Genomic DNA, 21,623 nt, shown 5'->3' on the forward strand with positions numbered 1-21,623 from the left:
ATATTTACAAGACATTTGTATAAATAAAAAAATTATAAATAAATAAAATGTAAAACATGCGTTATATTTATCTAATTATTATAGCTAGTAATCCATGTTCCAAATATAGGTCAATAAATTGGCCTACTGCCATTTATAAGCAAGTGTTGATGGTTTTTTAGCTGATAGAGAACAGTGTGTGTCTGCTGAGAAATCTGTCCTACCAAGTGCATCGGGAGATCCCAGGCTGCGAACGCTACCAGGAAACGATGCCCGTCAACCAAGGCCCCGCCCCTGCTACCCAAAAAGGCGGCTGCTTCAGCTCCAAAAAGGGCAAAGGTGCGTGTCTGGTTCAGTTGTTGTAAAACTCATGCACTGGCTGTGGGGAGAAACCAATTATAATGAACTTCTTATCTGTGTGGTGTGTAAACAAAGCTTAGAGGCCATGTTTGTTCTGTGCCTTTAAATCATAGCACATACATTTTATTGGGTTAAGCGTGTGGGTTTGATACGTGCCAGATCATGTTTGTTTAGACATTGAGATGGGGCATGCATGTATTTCACACATGTGCTTTGTGGGTTTGTTGCCTGATGATTTTGTGGTGGCTGGGGCACTATTGCGATCATTTTTTGTTTTATTACCAAAATTGGTCCTGTCCTTTCTTCTGCATTTCTCATCTGCTTTTTTTCTGCTTTTCTTGCTTTTTATCCCATAACAGACGAGTGGTTTTCCAAAGGTATGTTTTTTTTCTCTCTCTCTCTCTTGTTTTTTTATAGAGCTTTGCTTGCCTTCATGAAAATCATATCATTATTATTATCCACTGTTAACAATGTTATAGGTTAAAGTTCAGGAAGTGGATCTGAAATGGGAAATTTGTATGAAATAATAATGTATTTCTCATCCCGTTTCACATTAATTTATGAGCTGCACTACTTAAGGAGGCAGATAAGGGCACCAGTCACACAAACAAGGTTTCTATTGATTGGAGGAAAATAGATGTTAAAGCAGTAACGTGTATCAGATTATGTCACTGGACACTGAAAGCTATAACTCTGTTTAAAAACTAGTGAGCTGCCTGCTTAGACTTTATTTGAGGGAAGTGTAAGTTGTCCCAAATAGTGACAGTGAAGTAATGCTGCTTTCCAAGTTTTGAGGTACAATTGTCAGAATGCATTGGGACCACAATGTCATAGAGACTTGTGTATGCCGCCCTGCAACATCTTATCCTAAAACTTGATGATAGAAAATCACATGGTGGTTACACAAGCATTAATGCAGAGTTGCTGCATGTGTAATGCTTTTGAATTCAGTCATTGTGAGGTTCGATTTCAGTTAAGTTTATGTCCTAGAAAGTCAGCTGACAGCTTGATGTGGAACACAGCCTTTTCTACAGGTTAATCCTAAAGGGATAGTTCACCAAACTTGCGTTTACTTAACCCTCAAGTTGTTCCAAATCAGTATAAAAAGTCTTTGTTCTGCTGAACACCAATGATGATTTATTGAAAATAGTTGAAGGGATAGTTCACCCAAAGATAATGTCATTAATGACTCTCATGTCGTTGAAAACTCTTGAGACCTCCGTTTAAGATGTTTTATATTTGGTCCAGGGGCTTGTTGACCCTTCATTGAAATTATATGTGCGGTATACTGTCCATGTCCAGATAGGTGGTGAAGCGTCATCGGGGTGGTCCATGTGACATCGGTGGGTCGGTTGGAATGTGTTGGGGCATTGAAGGTGCATTTTGGTCCAAAAATAACGGAAATTGCGACTTTGTTCAGCGTTGTCTTCTCTTCCGCGTCTGTTGTGGGGTGCATGTGTTAGACTAAAGTCACATGACACGGCTGATGTGTTATCTGGTGCACCCAAGCTGTTTTTTTTGTGTGTCACAAAAAAAGTCACAAACATGGCTGAGGATAACACGTCATCCGCGTCACTGCAGTCACGTGGCTTTGGTCTCATGCATGCGCTTCACGGCAGACGCAGTAGAGAAGAAAATGCTGAATAAAGTGTAATTTTGTTGTTTTTGGACCGAAATGTATTCTCGATGCTTCGGCACGTTCTGGCTGGCCAGCTGATGTCGCATGGACTACTTTGATGATGTTTTTGTTGCCTTTCTGGTAGGGATGTAACGATTTAATCGCGGTCCTCATTAAAAATGCCTGTCTGAAATCGATTCTGAATCGCAAGGCTGCGATTCTTTGTTTTATGCACAGCTTGTGCCTGTATTACGGCATTTGGTCAGTAGGAAGTCCTTATCAATCTAAAATCATTATGAGTCGGAGTCGTTTATAATGTGCATTTAAAAAAGTAACACTCAAAATCATTCAAAATATTCTTTATTATCATGAAAATACCTGAAACAATTTGAAGAACAGCGTATAAATACTCCTGTGTAGACATTTCCTGGGATAGCGTTTGTAATGCTACTTCTTGTGTGGCACAAAGGGAGTTTCTGCATGAGAGCGCCCCCTGGCGTTCGGATGTGCAGGGATTTCACCGTAATTCATTCATTGAGAAAACGCGCATTTGCACGATTAATCGTTACACCCCTACTTTCTGGACATGGACAGTATATCAAAAATTATATACCGTACATAGATTTTCAGTGGGGGGTCGGCAGGCCCTTGGAGTAAATGTGGAGCATCTTGGGCTGTGTTCTGGAGATGAACGGAGGTCTTACAGGTTTGGAACGACGTGAGGGTTAGTCATTAGTGACAGCGTTTTCATTTTTGGGTGGACTATCCCTTTAACAACCAAACACATCTGGGGCACCATTCACTTTTATAGTATTATTTTTTCCAACTACGAAAGTCAATGGTGCCCCAGATCTGCTTGTTAGAAAAATTCTTCAAAATATCTTCATTTTTATTCACCAGAACAAAGAAATTAACACAACTATAGGTTGAGTACAACTATAGGTTGAGTAAATGACACAATTTTTATTTTTAGTAAACTGTCTCTTTATTTTTCCAAATTGGTATCCAATCTATTTTAATATTTATTCCAACATGGTTTTAAGGCCTCAAAAACTACAATATTTAATATGAAATAATTCAAATATGATGTAATTTATTTTTCTTGACTCTGTGACTGTGGCCCTTATAAGCTATCCTGATGATTTACGTGATGTAACCAGCAGAGAGCACCAGAGCACCTCACATCATATAGATCCACACTTCACTTTACACTTCCCCATTTAAAATTGTAACCTCACAGACCCATTTATAGACATTTTCACCAACTAGTTGCACTTTGTTCCGATTCTGTGTTGTCATATATTTATGTAAGAGGTCGTCCATACTGCAGGGATATTCTTCATGTGGAATAAATGTGGCCTCTGTCTCGATTCTGTCTGAAGAAAACCTCCTTTGTCCGAAGACTTTTATCTAGTAAATCTTAACATGCGCTCTTTAAATGAGATGTAAGCAATTGCCATTCTGTGGTACAAAGGATGTTTCATTCAGACTTCTGTTTTCAAATTATCTAACAGCTTCAATCCCATTAAATCACTGTTTAATTGGTCCCTCTATCACTTTATTTCCTTTTTTCTTTCTCTCTATGTCACTTGCTCCTTATTTCCTCTGATATGTTCAGGCAAGAAAGAGGACGACGGGACCTCAGATACGATTGACATTCCAAAGAGAACCACACCAGCCAAAGGTACATAAGAATTCCTATTGGCTCTGCACACTTATTTTGATAGTTGACTTTCTCAGCATTTGGGTTAGTTGGGTAACATGTTAAAATGTAACTATATTGTGTCTTTCTTAAGGTTTTGAGTTGCTGTTCCAGCCAGAAGTGGTGCGCGTGTACACTTCACTCCTAAAAGAGAGCAAGAACCCGTCGGTTCTAGAAGCAGCTGCTGGAGCCGTGCAGAATCTTTGCGCAGGCCGCTGGAGTGTGAGTATACGTGCAAACATTTAGAAGGGTTTAATACCGCCCCTTAATCTGCACTATCCAACCACAGCACTGCCATTTAGTGCAGAGATCAGCTCTCCATTTAATTTTTTCTTTCAGTATGGGCGGTACATCCGAGCAACGATGAGACAGGAGCACGGCCTGCCAATGATGACGGAGCTGTTGTCTCATGGGAACGATCGAGTGGTCAGAGCAATGTCTGGAGCTCTAAGGAACCTGGCCATTGACGCTCGCAATCGTGAGCTGCTAGGTGTGTACACGGCAGAACTTAATCTTGCATAAATGAATATACCAAATATATAAATTTGACACATTTTTTTATTTATGATAAGTGTTTAATTCCCCATTTTTCCATGCGTAGGGAAACATGCAGTGCCTAACCTGGTGGCTAATCTACCTGGTGGTGGTCAGAGTCAACCCGCGCGTGCGCTCTCGGAGGAAACCATAGTATCCGTTCTTAGCACTATGGTGGAGGTGATCGGGTCCAGCGTAGATGCTGCCAAAACCCTGCGCAGCTCCCAGGGCATCGAGAGACTGGTGCTTATTAACAAAGACAGGTATGTCTCCATCTCAGATTAGTAAGGCTTGTGCATTTTTTACATTTTTTTCGCGCATTCCTATTATGGGACTGTGATGATCTACTGTTTAAAGATCTGTTTCGTATGGTGCATTATGTGCGGTTCAATACGAATTTATCATCAATACTGACTGCTATTTAACTCAATATGTTATTTTTACACTTTTATGTTTACTATGCTTCATAACCACCCATGTGCTCCTCATATAGCAACCGCTCGGATAGGGAAGTACGTGGCGCTGGGCTTGTCCTGCAGATCGTTTGGGGCTTTAAAGAGCTTCGCCGCACACTGGAGAAAGACGGCTGGAAGAAAACAGACTTCATGGTCAACCTCAACCCTCCCAACAACACGCGCACCAACGGGGGATATGAGGACAGCACCCTGCCACTAATAGACAGGGGTGAGGACGCATCCTATAAATGTTTACACAACAAACAGAAGTGTTTATTAGGTGTTTAGGACATACAGTAAACCAAATTTCTTTGGATTTGTTTGTAAGGAGGCAAACAGGACAGAGATCGAGATATGATTCCTATGAATGACATGGGACCAGGTAACACCCTGCAGATGCATTTATTTATTTGATTCTGGTTATGCTTTTAGCCTCGTGCATTTGCTCGGTTCACACCCCCGTGCTATTTCGGGCATAAACCACTGTGCTAATGTAAAATGTGTGATCAGTAGAGAGTTGAATTTTGTTGTGTCTGTGATACCAGATGCTTATTCTACGATAGACCAGAGAGGACGGAGGAACACTTTAGACGACACTTTGGACCGAGACCGAGATGCACCTCAGGTGATACAGACGTTCGAGAGAACATCCGCCCTTTGCACGTTTACACATGACCAACAAATTTGTTCTTACTTCCTCCTAGCGTTTCAGCACACTACACTTACTGACAGCTTTTTTTCACTAGGAGAGACTTAACTAACACCAACTCCTTTCTTTTATTACTCACCTATTGTTCAATGGCTTTTCACTTTCTCTTACTCTGTCGATCTCTCTTTCTTTCACTCTCAGGGAGGAATGTATGGGGAGAGGCGGGGCTCTATGCCTCTGTTGGACACTTATGATGGTTAGGCCACTCCCCCTCCCCCCACTCAGTGCATGAGCACGCATGGTATGTGTGTCCACCTTCTGCATGGGCTTCGTGTGTATATATATATATGTGTGTATGTGTGCTAGTCTTTGTGGTTCTAACCCTCATTTATGGTATCTTTGTTGTGTTGCTCTTTGGCGTATGTGGGTACAGATGTTTGTATCGCTACCAGTGTTGGGGAAGCCACTGAACTGTGAATCCTGAAGTTTTTAAACTGTAGTTGAGTTTTAACACATTTTTAAAGTGAACTACTTTTCCAATAAAGTAAACAGCGCTTTATACAGTTTGTAGTGCAACAAATTTGGTCACACATGTGACCTAAATTCTCAATGGTGCGCATCGGTTCGGCCAGCCGTTCATGGTATCTCTAAACCATTCAAAGATAGGGCGGACCCCTCCTTCTGATTGGCCGTGGTTCAGATATTGTGCGTGTGTGTGCGTTTTAAAATGCATGTGCGCTGCAGTCAGACAAAGAGAGGTGAGTAGCCTCGGCCCATCAGATAAACAGTGGATGTAGCCGCGGATGATTATAACCAATGCTCTGACACGGAGCCATCAACCTCCCAAGGTTATGTCAAGCCCTGGTTCGGATACCGCATTGGTAATGAGCCACGTAATCGAGTCCGAGCATAATTCTTATGAAGAAAAATGGCTTAAGCGTAAACCCGATGTACAGCAATGATGTTGCAGCGCTTGTAAAACTGCTGTGTTAAATGCAATGTGGTCAAAAATTTGGGTGCAACTAACTTTTGTGCTGGTGCACCTAAGAAAAAGGCACACCAGTGCAAAAAGTTAGTTTAGAGCCCAAATATAGGTCAATGTATTTTGCAGTAACTGCAATATACTATATCCATGCTACTGACAATAAACCAAATGTTTAGTTTTTTTTCTTTTATTCATAAGACTATACTCGCTTTGACTAAACCTGTTTGCGCTCTGAGATAGAGGTCTTCCTGCATCCAAAGATATGTACCCGACCCGAAATGACCCGAATCACTTTATACCCGAACCCGACGTGCATAAACAATTTTTTTTTTAAGAAAGACTCGACCCGAGACAAACCCGAGAAAATTAGACCCGAGTCCGACCCGAACTAGTGGCAATTTTTTAACCTGACTGGACCCGAATGTAAATGCCTCTGACGTGTGTGCATTCTGCAGATCCACACGCAGCAGTCAGACAGAAAGAAACTCCGGTGCCCTCGCAAGCAATTTGGCGAGCTGCTCCAGTTGTTTTTACTTTGTTATCTGATGACGACACCAAGGTAACCAAAAATGTACATTTAAAATTGACTGACAACGAAAATTAACCTACCGCCAGCCACACAATGTCGCAAGCGCTCTTGGCAAACAGAGGAGAGGTTTGAAAAGCTGAGACCTGATGCCGCTATTATTGTACCTGACCTGTGGCCGAGGCACATGTGAAACTTTTGGACCCGAACCCGATCGGGTCTCAGGTTGGACCTCAGGTTTTCTGATCTAAGTGGACCCGTCAAGACCTCTACCCTGAAGCAACGCTTGTCATTATTTGCAGTGCATGACGAGAAACAGACGTTCCTTTTTTGACATCCAACATTACACAAAAGGAAAATGTTTTTCATTTGCTGAATAATAAAACTATAAAAACTAGGGGTGTAACGCTACACAATAAAATCACGGTTCGGTGCGTATCTCTGTTTTGAAGCCACGGTTCGGTTCATTTTTGGTACAGTAAGGGGAAAATGCAAATATTAAACTGCAGGTTTACAATTTGTTTACACTTTTTTTTTAAACACTTTTTATTAAAATATAATGTATAAAATAAAAAAAGAATAAATAAAATACTAATGCAAAGTTCTCCACTAAATAACATACTTTTTTACATTATTTTATAACAGTAGGTAACTCTTTTCTTAACCTTTTCTTACTAAAACCTTGCACTAAACTAACAAATTCAATTCCTGAATACCTCTCACGCACTTTTGAAAGAACAAAACAGCGCGTTGACACCCATTTAACACGCGCTTTTAGACGCGACACGTAAGCGGCCCCGTAAACGTTTACATCAATAATCAAACGAATATACAACTAAGTAAATCAAAATCTTTCTGCAGGCCGAATTATGTTATATGTTTGACAGAAGACTTGCGCTGAACACGGAGACTTCCGCCACTTAAAGGCATTCCATGCAGTTTGACGTTTTTGTCAAACAGCGACCCCTAGAGTCACTGGGGAAAACTTGCAACTGTCGTAATTTCGCACCCCCACTCTGTACGTACCTGTAAGGATAGTGTTGGGCATGAATATGCAGAGATGGACTCCGAAGATAATGACCAGGGAATGTTACTCAATTTCATACAAATATTAGGCTACTGCATGTCTACTAAACAACAGATGATGGTAATAGGATAATAAGAAGTTTATGCCAAGTGTAGAGTAGGCATATAATAATAAAGTAGCCTACCGCGTTTGCTGACTTATTACGTTTTTACAAGATTGCAGCTTAATCACAAGTAAACAGTCATTAGTCTAACGTTATGTCTACTGTATAATTTCATTTGTTATTTAATTGTAAACATTACAAAATGCATTGACAAAGTTAATTGTAATGTATACGTTGCATTATTTCATAACATTGGCCGTTATTCGTTGGCCATAAGAAATCGAAATTAGACAAATGACTACGTACACATCACAACACAACATTTGAGTTTAGATGGCAAAAAAAAAACATGTAAGAGAAACGAGTGTTAGTTAGCAAGTCTGCTAAATGCTCTTATGATCGTAAGCTAGCTAGACCCATGTTGAAGTTATTTTACTGGTCTAATTATCAACACTGGATGAATGAACAGCAAAAAAATACGCAAGCAAGCGCAACCACATACAACATAGACCGCAAACAAATTTACAAATAAGAGATTTACTTACTTGTCCATCAACAAGATCGCCAGATCAGCATCCGTTTTGCATCCAGTGCTGTCTATTAGCTCACCCCAACGAGTAAAAACCTGACCGAGTGGGACTCTTGTCCGGTTCCTAACTCGGTCAGATTCTCTTTTTCGCTTTCTACTCTCTTCCGAACGAGTTTTCTTAGCTGTTTCCCTCATCGAGCATCACGTCTCAAATGCGCGTGCAGTTGTTGTCACAGGCTTGTTTGACTTCATGCAGCGCTGCAGGAACCGACAGCCGGATGACGTCAAAGTGCCGTCTCGGATCATTCTCGCGGTTCTTTTACGTCATCCGACTGCCGGTTCTTGCAGCGCTGCACGAAGTCGAACAAGCCTAACGTGTGTGACGTCGTTGCCGTAAAGCAAGTTGTGATTCTCGCGAGATTTGTCAGGGGCGGTTCTCTCAAGCTTGCATTGGTGGTTTTGCTAGCGGCGTCCTCCCCGAGCTTCAACAGGAGAATGATTCGCCATACTATGACTTCGTTTACCATCGAAATGACTTTGAAGCTGTTATATTAAGGTAAAATAACTGCATAGTGTGTCTTTAATATGTTCGTGTGGAAACGCACACAACATATTATGTTCCACCTATGCACACAAAAGATTGCATCTGGTCATTCGGTGCACATGTGCACCGTGCCGAAAGCCCTGTACCGAAACGGTCCGGTACAAATACACGTACCATTACACCCCCTAATAAAAACTAGTATTTGATAATGAGTTTTAAAAATGACTGAATGCAAAAATTCTGTAACATTCCACGTTCCATTTTTATGCTTTGATTCTATGATTCCGTCCGTGTTTAACCAGGGCCCTATGGTTAAGCCAGTGTTATATCACCCAGGCAGATCACTCCAAAAATAAAATTAATGATAATGCCACATTATATCTGGTTGTGTTGTATAGCAAGGTTTTTATTTATTTATTAAACGGAGTGTTTTATCACACTATGGGGCAGTTTCCCAGAAAGGGTTTGGATTAATCCAGGACTAGCCCTTATTTATATAAGGATATTTAAGTTGTTTTTACAAACGTACCTCATGAAGGTATGTCTGGGACTAGAATGAGCCCTGTATGGGAAACTGCTTCCATATTATTGGAAAAAATTTAAATAACAGTATTAAAGTTATGTCAATAGTTGATCTGGTGTTAAGTTATTTACTCCCCAACACTGCTTTCCTCACCCCATGTGTCCATTTTTGGTCACATGACTGATACGTGGATATATCTGTCAGCAAAGCAGGCATTTTGTTTTGTGCACAAATGCTTATTGCAGTTCCATGATGAAGCACTGAATCATTTCTTGTTTTTGAACTGTATGTGAGCGAACACTAATACTTGATCTTTACTTTTCTCTCCCCTCAGAAAATCTGATAGTGTGCATCACCCGCCGTGAGTTTTCCACTCCTGCCTACTGTCCCTGCTGAGCCTCTGATCTCATCACTTATGGGACCATAGCCACTAATTGCAACGACCCTTCTGCAATTTACACCATTCTGATGTCGCCACTCTTCTCTTACTCTTCAGATTAATGTGATTGAGAACAGCCACTACTTACAATGGACACTACAGAATTCCTTTCTTGAAATGGGTCCATACTACTTTTCTGTGAAATTATGGACTTGGAGAAACCTTAGGGACTAAAACTTTATCGTCACACACTCGGCTTATAAACCATTGACCTTTATTTCTGGATTGCTTATGCATCTATTAGAACACTAGTGTAGAGCGCCGTTCTTTTTGCTTCATGTTGCTTTTTTGGGTTTGCGGTGATAAGATGCGAAATTGCATCGTCGTCACATCCGACCTGCAGAAATTATTGTACATAGAATGTCTCATCGACGCATTGTGACGGTCATAAGGCCGAATTTTTTGGTCACTTTTTCCAAAAGCACTAGATGACCACTCGATATTCATTTTTTCCTTAGGTTGTCCATGTGTGCGGTTTTTGTAAAGTGTGCTGTCTCTAGGGAGAGGTTGTTGTTGAAAGTGTTAATGGAGGCAGAGGGATCATTAAATTGGGAGATTTTAAACCTGTAGCGTTCTCTAGTGGTTGCGGAGGACAGTCGTGATCTTTAGAACATAGCCATGTGGTTCAGGATCCTCCTTATCTGTTGCTCCTTAAAGCAGGTAGTAGATCTGGTGGTAAATTCTCAAAGCATTCCAGAGTGGGAGAACCGTTTGGGATAAATTTTCCAATGGGTTTGTAACTGGCACTGACTAGCATACGTGTATACTGAGTGGTAACCAAGGACCATATGCAAATTTTTCAAGAGTTGTGTAATTTATCTACGTCATTTCCCCTGAATACATGATTGATTGATTGATTGAATGACCTGGTCTGATGACTCAGTCAAATTTAAGCCCTGATCTTAGATCAGTACTGCTACTTTTCCAAACTTTGTGAAATGAGGCCCTGCTGGTGGACCTAGTTTGCTTTGAATATAAATGAATGTGTAAATATGACCGTGTCTCACAAATCCACTCTGCATATTTGGAGTGCCTCGCTTGTTGAATGGTCATAAGAGGTTGTGTGTCGTGCGAATGTTTTCGTTTATAGGGTTCCAAGAGTTCACCCCTCTGCCTCTTGGATCTAGTGCCTGTCTGTGTAGAGAATGAATGAGTGTACATTTAAGATGTATATGCATTGTTTTTCTTCTGCAAACCATAAGTAAAGTGCTTGTTCCATAGACTGCATATTTAAAATGCACAGTAAGTCTGCTGTAGATATTTACTGAATGGAAACTCTAGCACTAGGGGTCTTTTTTATTTTTTTAAGAATTTATTGGTTTACCCAATGCATTTTTAATCCCCCATTTGCCAATTTTAATCCTTTACAACACTACAATTACTAAAGGAAACTCGGCTAAGTGGATGCGAGTTGAGAAGTTGGAGTCCTGTTTGTTCATACATTTGAGTAACCAATAGATCGCTCGGTGTTGAGGGACGCAGAAAACGGAGTCTTTTAATTACAAACAAATGCATCGCATCGAGTTCAGATTTTGATTCTAGCTTGGTAAGAAAAGATGATAAAAGCACATTTAACTATATATACCAGAGAATATTTGTTAATTTTAATTATTTTTTTCCTTCTTGGTTTTGTCTTTGCTTTTCCTTTTCTATATTTTATGATTGGGGCTGATTTTGTTTGTTTTTCTGGGGTTGTTGTGGGTGAATGCATATGCAATCAGTTTTATTTTTTAAATAAATGCATTTACGGTTTATATCTTTTAATTAAAGACAAAAGGAAAAAATCTCTGTGTCGTGCTGTCAGTTGACATGCTTGTTTTCTGCAACACTAAAAAGTGGAAATAATTCATTATCCCGTATTTCAACACTATACCTTTGGTCTTCAACATTGCACCTTTCTCTCATGAATTGAACGTGTAACTTAGCAATACATTTTTTAAATAAAAGTGATTTTTTTCAAGGTTCTGATAGTGAATTTATTTTTACAGTTTTCACCTGGTTTTTAATTTGTAAAGCTTTTAAAAAAATGCATGATCTATGAAAGCTTTAAAATTACCTTAATAAACACACCCCACCCCAATAGAATCTGGACCTTCTTTTGATAGACCCACCCAACACACACACAACCCAGGCAACGGTTAGTAGATGGTTGGTTTCGGCCCGACTTTTCAAAAATCATGCACCCTGCCTTTAAACACCCCAGGGGCAGTTTCCCAGACAGGGTTGAAATTAATTCAGTATTAGGTCTTAGTTGTATTAGGATATTGAAGTAGTTTTTACAAACATATCTTACAAAAAACATACTGGTGTGCATCTTGAGACAAAACAATGGCACTGATATATGTTAAGATGTGTAATTCCAAGGTGTTTTAAAATGATGGCAGCTCAAACATGAATTTTAGTCTGGGACTGGGATAAGCCCTGTCTGGGAAACAGCCCCCTAATGTTTAAACCTAATCTATGGAGGAGAGTAAGCTGTTTCACTTTCTAAGTTGCCCTACTACGGAAATATAAAGGATATATGTAGTTATTCTCTGGTTTTCAGAGGCACAACATTGACCAAGCAAGCTGTTGCTCATAAATTGGTGAAGTGTGTGACCCAATGACCAGTGTATGATAACCTATACCTGGAATGTGACCTCTGCATGTAACCCATCCAGTGAGAAATGAACACACACACGGAGAAGTGGGCGGCTTTCAATGCAGCGCCTGGGGAGCAATGGAGGACATGTGCCGTGTTTAAAGAGATAGTTCACACAAAAAATAAAATTCTGTCATCATTTACTGTCTCTAATGTTGTTATGAACCTATATACATTTCTTTGTTATTATGAACACAAAGGAAGATATTTTGAGGGATGTTTGTAACCAAACCGTTTGTGAGCCCCATTCACCTCCATAGTATTCCTTTTTCCTACTATTGAAGTAAATGGGGCTCATGAACAGTTTGGTTACAAACATTCCTCAAAATATCTTCCTTTGTGTTCATCAGATCAAATGTATACAGGTTCGTAACAACATGAGAGTCAGTAAATGATGACAGAATTGTATTTTGGTAGAACTCTCCTTTTAAGGTAATTATACATAAAAACTAGGGCTGGGCATAGATTAATCTAGATTTTATACAAAATAAAAGTATTTTTTGCATAATATATAAGTTTGTGATGTGTGTAAATATTATGTATATTTAAACACACACACACACACACACACACACACACACACACACACACACACACATACACATATATATATATATATATATATATATATATATATATATATATATATACACTTAAGAAATGTGTTATTTAAATATCGTTTTTTATTTATATATATATAATTTAGAATATATACAAATATAAATAAATATATACACCCATATGTAAATGTTTCTTAAATACATCCATGAATGTGTGAGTGTGTATTTATAGATACATCATAATTCAACCCACAGCACAAACTCATATGTTATGCAAAAATTACTTTTATTTTGTATGAGATTAATCTAGATTAATCTATTGTAAAAACAAACAAACAAGCAAAACATTTTCTTTTATAAAACTACCAAACAAAGGCAGAAGAATTATTCTGCACGTCATCTTTCCGGTTGTCTTGTGAATCTCTTGTAGCTTCTTTACCTTTATTCCGTTTTTGTTTTTCTACATGAATATCTGTAGGACATTTTCTTAATATATTGCCACGTGACAAACACTACGCATTTTTATAAATAATTATTTTTAAATAGAAACATGCAAATGTTCCTCTCTTAAAGCTATAATTTGTTCAAAATTGCTATTCTCAGTAGTTGTAAGAGGAATAGGTGATCAAACATGTTTAATACATGTCATTTTGCATTTTATAATACAAACGCGTTAAACACGCGCACATCTACACCTAACAGCAGCAATATTCAACTTCATGCCGTGCTGCGCAGATCTATCGGATTATTACTTCAAAGTACCACGTGAGAGAGCTTTCGAATCACTCTCGCGCTACTTTGACGTCATACGCCGTATGGTCTGCGCAGCACCAGATAAACACGAACGGCTACCTTTACGTTAAACCTGTGTTTTTGATAACAATCTTAACTCTAAATCGAAGTGCTTTAAATTTGTTCAGGTCTTTGGATGTCTCAGGAAAGTAAGTGTAATTCTTTAAAAAAATATATTGAGTATGAAATGACTTTTATGCTATTTGTGGAGGCTTTTACGCAAACGTTTATTTTAAGTTACGTGGTCTCACAGGTTTCCCGTGTTTGGGTTTTCGGGATTTTTTTTGACTTTGAAGATTGATGTAAATGCGCTGCAAGGGATGAACGTTGACCACGTGCACTTTGAATAAAACCAGTAAGTTTATAATATTTGTAACGTTAATCACTCGCGTGTATGGACGGTACTTTTTATTGCTATTAAATAAACAACAATAGTGCCATTTAAGTCAAACTATAGTCACTGTTCTCTGTGTTCACAAGTCTGAATTGTAGACATATGTAAATTATAATGTGAAATTTCCTGAGTATCAAAATAATGCAATTTAAAAAACAGCCTTAACTTTGTTTAAAAAAGTTTCTACATTTGTTAAGCTCGCAGCATGTGGAAGTATCAGCAGCCTGACTTTGCATCATTTTTACTTGGCGAACTCCAGAAACAGCAGCAGGGAAGCATTTTCTGTGACACACTTCTACAGACAGAAGGTAATAGCTGAGACTTACTTAAAAAAGGAGATGTTTATGTTAAAAGTCTGACTGTATCATTAGACAAGGCATACAGTCAGTTTGGATCATGTGCACCTTGTAGACCAATCATATTTACGTCACCAAAACACTTCCTAGTTAATACTCATTCACTTAGACCAGAAAACTTTTTGAATTCTACTATAAAGAACACAACATCTGAGACTAGAACTAGAAGCTATCTACTGAGTCTGTATTGGGATGACCTTTTCCCAAAAGCTATGAAAGTGTAAAATTCCTTTTTACTTCACATCTCCAGGTGTCTGTGTTCCAGCTCACAGCTGCGTGTTAGCAGCTTTAAGTCCCATCTTCTCAGCAGTCCTATCCACATCCCCTGCTCCACCTGCAGGAAAGAACCGGCTTCTAAGCCTTAAAGCTGTAGGATCTCATGCCTTACTGAAGCTAGTTGGATTCGTTTACACGGGGGAGATGAAAATAGAAAGTCAGAGCGAACATGAGGATGTAATGGCTGCTGCCCACAAGCTTGGCCTTCGAAACCTCATTGGGAAAAAAAGAGTGTGGGTGGAACGAAGCGTTGAAGACGTTGGGAGATATCAGAAGGAGGCTGGTGTACAGACCGAAGAGAACGTGAAGGTCAAGAAAAGTGTGAGCGTGCCCTTGCCTTTGGGGGGACAGAGTAGTACTTTTTATAATGCAAATAATAGTGGTGCTCCAGTGAGTCCAATGTTGGATTTGTCATTTGACAAACATAGTCCAACTAGAAAACTTAATGTCACTGTTCCTTCCCTTACTGACACGACCGAAGCATCGATATCAAACCAGCATAAAACAAATGCTAAACAGAGATGCAAAATAAGAGATGGCAAGTTAAAAAGTCCAACTTTGCAACTAAACCAGATGAAGCTTCTGAACGTTGAAGGAACCGAACCGATCCGAGATGGAGTGATGGAAAGAAGTAGAAATGTTTCGGGCAAAGACTTTCGAAAACTTTTAGAGGATGTTACTTTGCAAAAAAAAATGCCAATGCTGAACAAAAAGAGACCAAAGTAGACCAGTTCAACATAAAGGTCAAACTGAGAAGGAGAGGAACCTGCTGGGATAGCAGACTCCTGGTCTCTGTCGAGGGGGAGAGCGAATCAGATGAAGTGAAGGAGTTTGGACCTTCAGCCCTGGTAAGACATGTTGGGGGGATTTTTTTATTTAACCGAGTAATTGGTTGTGAGATGCCCATTCATAAAATAATTCAGTCATATTAGAAGCATAGTTTATGTAGTTAATATCATGCATCCCCATGTTATTCAATGTTTAATGATTTGTTTTAACTTGATATTTGATTAAAGGGCTGCCCATCTGGTGTGCTTCTTGGTCAAAGCCTTGGAACTCTCACCCCACCGATGGATCTGCCCGTTTTACCCTCTATTTCCTCCACGGGTCTGTCTTCAGATAAACAGTGTCTTCATCCTCCAAATCACAGTTCTGTTTCTGCTCTTTTGGATCTACCAACTTTATCTTCAAGCGCTCCCCAAGCAGAAGAATCTGACGAACAGATCGCAATGCTCTTGGAGGATATGTTCATGATGGGATTAAACATCCTGCCCTTGATGCCATTAGACAGAAATCTGGATGAGCATCAGCTGAACCAGCTTGATCCTCTTCAGGAACAAACAGGGGGGACGGAGTCCTCTGCTCTAAATTCCAGTTGTTTTTTGCAAGGCTTTGAGCCAGAAAACAGAGAATCCGGTTTTAGTGAGACGGCAACCTCGGTTAGATTTAAGCGCCAAAGACGTGGAGGTAATTTCTTCATATATTGTTATGTTGCATATGTGCATTATGAATGGTGCTTTCTATTACTGTTGGTTATTCATGGGGTTAAGGAATTAACCCTTATAGGTTATTGAGGCCATTTTTGGGTTTTGAGTCTTTATTTGGCCACAACTTTCTCTGTGTTTCAGCACATGGAATGATTTTTGGAGACAAATCTTATATCAACACGTTTTGAGGAAATAAAATAAAACTCAACAATATACAGTGGGCAAATTCACTACCCTTTTAGGTTGTTTGTGGCAAAAAAAGCCACTAAACTAAACGGCTGTAAAAATTTATCAGATGATTTTTTTTCTCACTTTTTTGCATAAATCTGTTAGTCACACTCAGTACTGATCAAACTACCAAATGTTTACAAACTCTTTAATTGCCAAGTTTATAAGTGTTGTCACTGATTTGGGAAAAAAACACACACAAAATGACCAATTTTCAATATTAAAAGTGATGGTGGACTGGATTTTTTATTTACCTTTTTCACACTCTTGGGCATGTAAAAGATTAGTAAAAACATTGGCTTTGATGCATTTTTAGTTTTTGTGCAGCATCGGATTTTTATTTTATTCTCCCTCATTTATTGTTCGTGGCCATTTTTGCCCCATTGACTTCCATTAAAACAACACTTTTTCATTGCAGAGCCATGACACCTTATTATCATTCATTCTTGATTGTTGGTGGTTTTTCCTTTTGCAAAGAGGTAAAATCTGACATTTTTACTGTTGATCACCATGTGGCACCATTAACCCTTTAGTAGGCATGTACAAAAAAACAGAGCTTAATTTCTGGCATGTACATTGAATTATATGGAGTATAACAGCATATTAGAGCGTGTGTGTGTGTGGTAATTTGATACTGCACAAAAACTAAAAATGCATCAAAGCCAATGTTTTTACTAATCTTTGACAAGCCCAAGACTGAAAAGGTAAAAAAATCCAGTCCACAATCACTTTTTATATTGAAAATGTGTAATTTTGTGTGTTTTTCCCCCAAATCAGTGACATCAATTATGAAATTGGCAATTAAAGAGTTAAAATTATGGATTGTTTTGTAAACATTTAGACGTTTTGATCAGTACTGAGGTTGATTAACAGATTTATGCAAAGAAATTTGGAAAAATGAATCTGACACATTTATACAGCCATTTAATTTAGTGTCTTTTGATGGCCACGGACAACCTGAAAGGGTAGTAAATTTAACTCTTTCCCCGCCATTGACAAGTTATCTCGTCAATCCGCAATACCGCTATTATCCACCAGGTGCTCTTCCACAACTTATAAAACCCGGAAGTATCGCCCTAGAGCAAACAGCGGTATGTCCGTCTAAGTTTTAAGGATCGCTTTGATCTGTTCTCTATCAAAAATCCCTCACACAAATGGAATTATCTCAAAATTTGGTGTTTTTGAAGAAACCTACCCATATTTGAGAGGTCATAAAAAAAGACCTAATGAAGGTAGGATGAAACACTTTTTTTTAAAGCAGAGGGTCTTTTCTTTCATTTAATATTTTCTATGTTTATATATTTAAAGAACAGCATTTTCTGGGAGGCATTACACTTTTTGTGAAAATCATAAAAAATGCTGGTGGGGAAAGAGTTACAACAACTCAATTTTACAATTTTATGCATAACTTGTCCAGCGCCATCAAGTTGTGTAAGATTTTTCTCTGATAGCAGCCATTTTAAATTCCTTTGCAACTGCATATAGTAATGCCCTGCCACTCACATTTGACCACATTGATTTCATTCCCTGACTTAACTTTGTGTTTTGCAGAGCTTGAGTACTCCAGCTTTCAAAAACAAGACAGACTCCAAACACTCGAGCCTTCAACTCAGTCAGCCGGACAAGGACTTTATGCTTCACTTTCCCACATAAACAAAGATACAAATCTGAAAACCGTGCCGGGAGACTCAGTCGCCCCACTTGTAGAAGACCTGTTGTTAACCACAAAAGCCACACCTGACCCCGAATGCCACCTTTCTGAAACGGATGAAATGTCAGACTTCGATGTGACCACCGCCGGTTTCAAACTGAGATGCCTTTCCCCTCTTGATGACAGTGATGTTCCTGCACAGGAGCCATCAGGACCATCACAACACAAGACAACAAATGACTTGCATGCTGAGCAAACTAATATCATTCGTGAGCTTCCTAAGCAGAGAAGGACCAGAAGACGTAAAGCAACTCAAAGGCTTAGACGGAACGCAACCAGGAAATGTCAAAAATTACCCAATGAGTCTCAGGCTCAGTCAAGGCTATCCAAGAATAAATCTGATTATATGGTCGTAGAGACAAACTATGAAAACATTAAGCCAACTACCTCCAACTCACGTGGAGCTGATACCCAAATGACTTCTACTGCAAACCAAAAAACAGTTGCTGGAGTGAAGCGAAGACATGAGATTTCTTTACCAGTCTGTAAGAAAATGACTCGGAGTGCTACCAGTAAACAATGTGAACATGAAGATGATGTACCTAAAGCACAGGTCACTATGGGTCCTGTAAAACGAGGTCGTGGCAGACCTCCAAAAAAGAGAAAAATCATGCAAACATGTAATGATGTTAATAAATTAGAAAAACCATCTACAAGCATGCCTGCTTGTTTGAATCAGGGAAATTGTGAAGTGTACACAATCAAGACGGCCAATGTGCTAAAAGAGGTTGACAAACAAGAATCAAATACTCAAAAGAAAAACTCGACAGAAATTGGGAAGGCAGATGTAAATAGCAATTTTGAACTGACAAAGCAAAATTCAAGTAAAAAGATACCAAGTATCACAGATCAAGTTTTCCATCAGACTTGCCCAAGTGACAGTTCTGTGCCGATTGGTCAGCGGTTAACATCAAACACACAAGACGGAGATAGTGAGAGTAATTTTGGAGAGAACGAAATGGGGATGTTTGTGCTGATAAATGATAAGGACGATAAGGAAGAGAAGGATGCAACGGATAACCAGGTAAGGTTACAGATGTCACACAGCAATACGCCAGATACTGTGAAATGTTCAGTAAAAGAGAACGAAAGGCCAACCATCAAGAAGAACTCAAGAAATCAGTGCGATTTTCAAAATGAGATGGAAAAAAACATCCGAGACCAACCCACTAAACTTTATGTCAACCCTTTAGAATCTGAGGACATAATGATAATATTAATGGATGGTGATGTTAATCATGCTATGTCACCCACAGAGACAGACAACATGGCTATTACCAACGAACCAACAGTAATGGAGAGAAACAATCAGAAGACAACAGTGCACACCAGTGTTTGTAAAAATTCCAATGGTACGGAAGCAGGAAATTTGGAAAACATCAATTTGGAAGCTGCGGTTTTTAATGAGCTTTCATCTGTGGTGACAGGACACAGAGATGGAGACTTTCAAACATGCGATGATAATTATCTTGAGAATAATGAGAATTTAGGTAGATGCAAATTGGTTCAACTGGTGAAAGAAACTATTGAAGATGAAGAAACTGAAGGTCAGAGGACGAATGATGAAATAGTTATGGAAAATGCTGTTAAGGATGGGCGGGAAAGTTGTGTTATTGGTGTGGAGGGGGACAAATACACTCCTGAGATGATTAATACACAGACCCTTCTGGAAGAAGAGGATTTGAGTACAGTACACATCGCAAATGCTAAAACTACAGGCGATTCACCGAATTCAGGTAAAATCTTTAAGCGTACAACTTTTTATGGTTTTTCAATGCTATCATATGGCAATTCGTACATATGTTACGTGGTGGCTTGTTCGTATTAATTTGTACGACCACATTCGTACATTTTTGTACGATTTGCCTTGACCCCAGTGATGTTGGGATTAGTGGCAGGGTTTCTTTATTGTTTTTTCGTTATAATATTGTACGTTTTTGCACGAATACCTTCGTACAAATTCATACGAATTAGCCAACATGTAAAATATGTACAAATTATTTGAATAAAAATCCATGTAGCCTCTGTAACTCAAATATTTGTTTAATCTTCATAGAGAGCAGCGCGCGAGTAATAAGCAGAAATGCTTCCAGTGTCCGAACTCATGATGAGGTATCTAATCGGTCAAACTCTCACATCAGTGAAGACCACTCAACAGTGCAGACCACTCTGGCCAGCTCGGTATTAAAAGATGACAACTACTTGGATGAAGAAGAGATTGAAGTAGATGTTCTGGACGATCCTGAAGATGCTTCGTTATTGCCGTTTGCAGCTGGGCAGATCATCACCCTGCCCATTGAGAATGTACAGGACCAAGATGTTGAAATGAGTGTTACTGAAGAAGAAGAGGTAGATGTCACGGGAGAGGAGACGGACTGAAATAATTTAGTGCTTTGAAGTTACATAACAACGTGATGTAAAGAATTGTTTTTGTCATTTTTACATTTATTTTTTGCTTGTCTTATACTTGTGTTAGGGTTAAAGTTAATATGTTAATAATAAAGTTCATGTGTATATGTATATAGTTCATACATATTATACTTTTGGATGGGTGGTTAATTATTTAGGTCAGGCTATTATTGTATAATTTAGAATTGTTTATTTTGAGTTATATTTTTTATTCAAGAAATTGGATGTAAATATACAGAGTTGTGAGTATTTGTATAATAGAGTACTGCAAGGATGACGCATTTTTGTAGGCTAAGTAACCCGGAAGTTCGCTGGTTCGCTTTAAAAAGCTCATTAATTTGGAATAGCGCAAAAAATAAGTTCTGTGTTTAACAAAAGATGGTGACACCTGGACGTTTTGTCCAGCACGTTAGTCCTCACAGATGAATTCAAATGTTTTGAAGTGTAAATGCGTTTACTATAAATATAAAAAGACACATTTTGACTCCAAAAGTCATAATTCAAGTTGCGTTCATATGTAAAGACTAACTTGTTGGACAAAACGTGTAAGTGTCATATAAACTTTTATTAAACACAGAGCTTATTTTTTTGCGATCATCCAAAAGTGTGAAAAATGAATAGGTCGCTAACTTCCGGTTTGGCATACAAAAATGCGTCATCTCTGTGGCACCTGTTTATTCTTTTGTTTTTTGTTTTTTTGAGGGGGGGTGAAATATTATATAATTTAATAATATAATTTGTATATCTGTTAATATAACGGTCCACAATGGGGCCACCAAAGACTTTTATTATTAAA

General features: G+C 38.8%; 3 protein-coding genes across 13 annotated transcripts in view; all 3 read left to right on the forward strand.

Annotated features, from left to right (window-relative positions):
* The window catches only part of ctnnd1 (catenin (cadherin-associated protein), delta 1), a 33,971-nt gene extending 22,034 nt beyond the window's left edge, over positions 1-11,937 (forward strand). For 6 of the 9 annotated variants that reach the window (XM_055204858.2, XM_055204859.2, XM_055204866.2 and 3 more), the window contains 11 exons: positions 162-318; positions 699-716; positions 3,576-3,641; positions 3,754-3,881; positions 3,999-4,149; positions 4,261-4,456; positions 4,687-4,877; positions 4,977-5,030; positions 5,194-5,273; positions 5,499-5,553; positions 9,869-11,937. In XM_055204858.2, coding sequence (XP_055060833.2) covers positions 162-318; positions 699-716; positions 3,576-3,641; positions 3,754-3,881; positions 3,999-4,149; positions 4,261-4,456; positions 4,687-4,877; positions 4,977-5,030; positions 5,194-5,273; positions 5,499-5,553; positions 9,869-9,930 — 1,158 coding nt within the window. In that variant the 3' untranslated portion in view covers positions 9,931-11,937. Of the gene's footprint in view, positions 1-161; positions 319-698; positions 717-3,575; positions 3,642-3,753; positions 3,882-3,998; positions 4,150-4,260; positions 4,457-4,686; positions 4,878-4,976; positions 5,031-5,193; positions 5,274-5,498; positions 5,599-9,868 lie in introns of all 9 variants that reach the window. The other 3 variants (XM_055204862.2, XM_055204863.2, XM_055204860.2) reach the window with 3 other exon arrangements.
* Positions 11,938-13,983: 2,046 nt separating this feature from the next.
* On the forward strand, positions 13,984-15,718 carry LOC129444287 (uncharacterized). 3 transcript variants are annotated; one of them, XM_055204870.2, is made up of 4 exons: positions 13,984-14,115; positions 14,220-14,321; positions 14,558-14,668; positions 14,967-15,718. In XM_055204870.2, the coding sequence occupies exons 3-4, from the start codon at positions 14,566-14,568 to the stop codon at positions 15,716-15,718; spliced, it is 855 nt and encodes a 284-aa protein (XP_055060845.2). In that variant the 5' UTR covers positions 13,984-14,115; positions 14,220-14,321; positions 14,558-14,565. The 3 variants fall into 3 exon arrangements, with proteins under 3 accessions (XP_055060845.2, XP_055060844.2, XP_073718536.1); XM_055204869.2 differs by having other exon boundaries at positions 13,992-14,115; positions 14,204-14,321; XM_073862435.1 differs by lacking the exon at positions 14,220-14,321 and having other exon boundaries at positions 13,995-14,115.
* On the forward strand, positions 15,631-21,354 carry LOC141349126 (uncharacterized). The gene is made up of 4 exons (XM_055204868.2): positions 15,631-15,840; positions 16,009-16,459; positions 18,259-20,154; positions 20,475-21,354. The coding sequence occupies exons 2-4, from the start codon at positions 16,063-16,065 to the stop codon at positions 20,795-20,797; spliced, it is 2,616 nt and encodes an 871-aa protein (XP_055060843.2). The 5' UTR covers positions 15,631-15,840; positions 16,009-16,062; the 3' UTR covers positions 20,798-21,354.
* Positions 21,355-21,623: the final 269 nt, after the last annotated feature.

The sequence above is a fragment of the Misgurnus anguillicaudatus genome, chromosome 3 (assembly GCF_027580225.2).
Source record: "Misgurnus anguillicaudatus chromosome 3, ASM2758022v2, whole genome shotgun sequence".
NCBI lineage: Eukaryota > Metazoa > Chordata > Actinopteri > Cypriniformes > Cobitidae > Misgurnus > Misgurnus anguillicaudatus.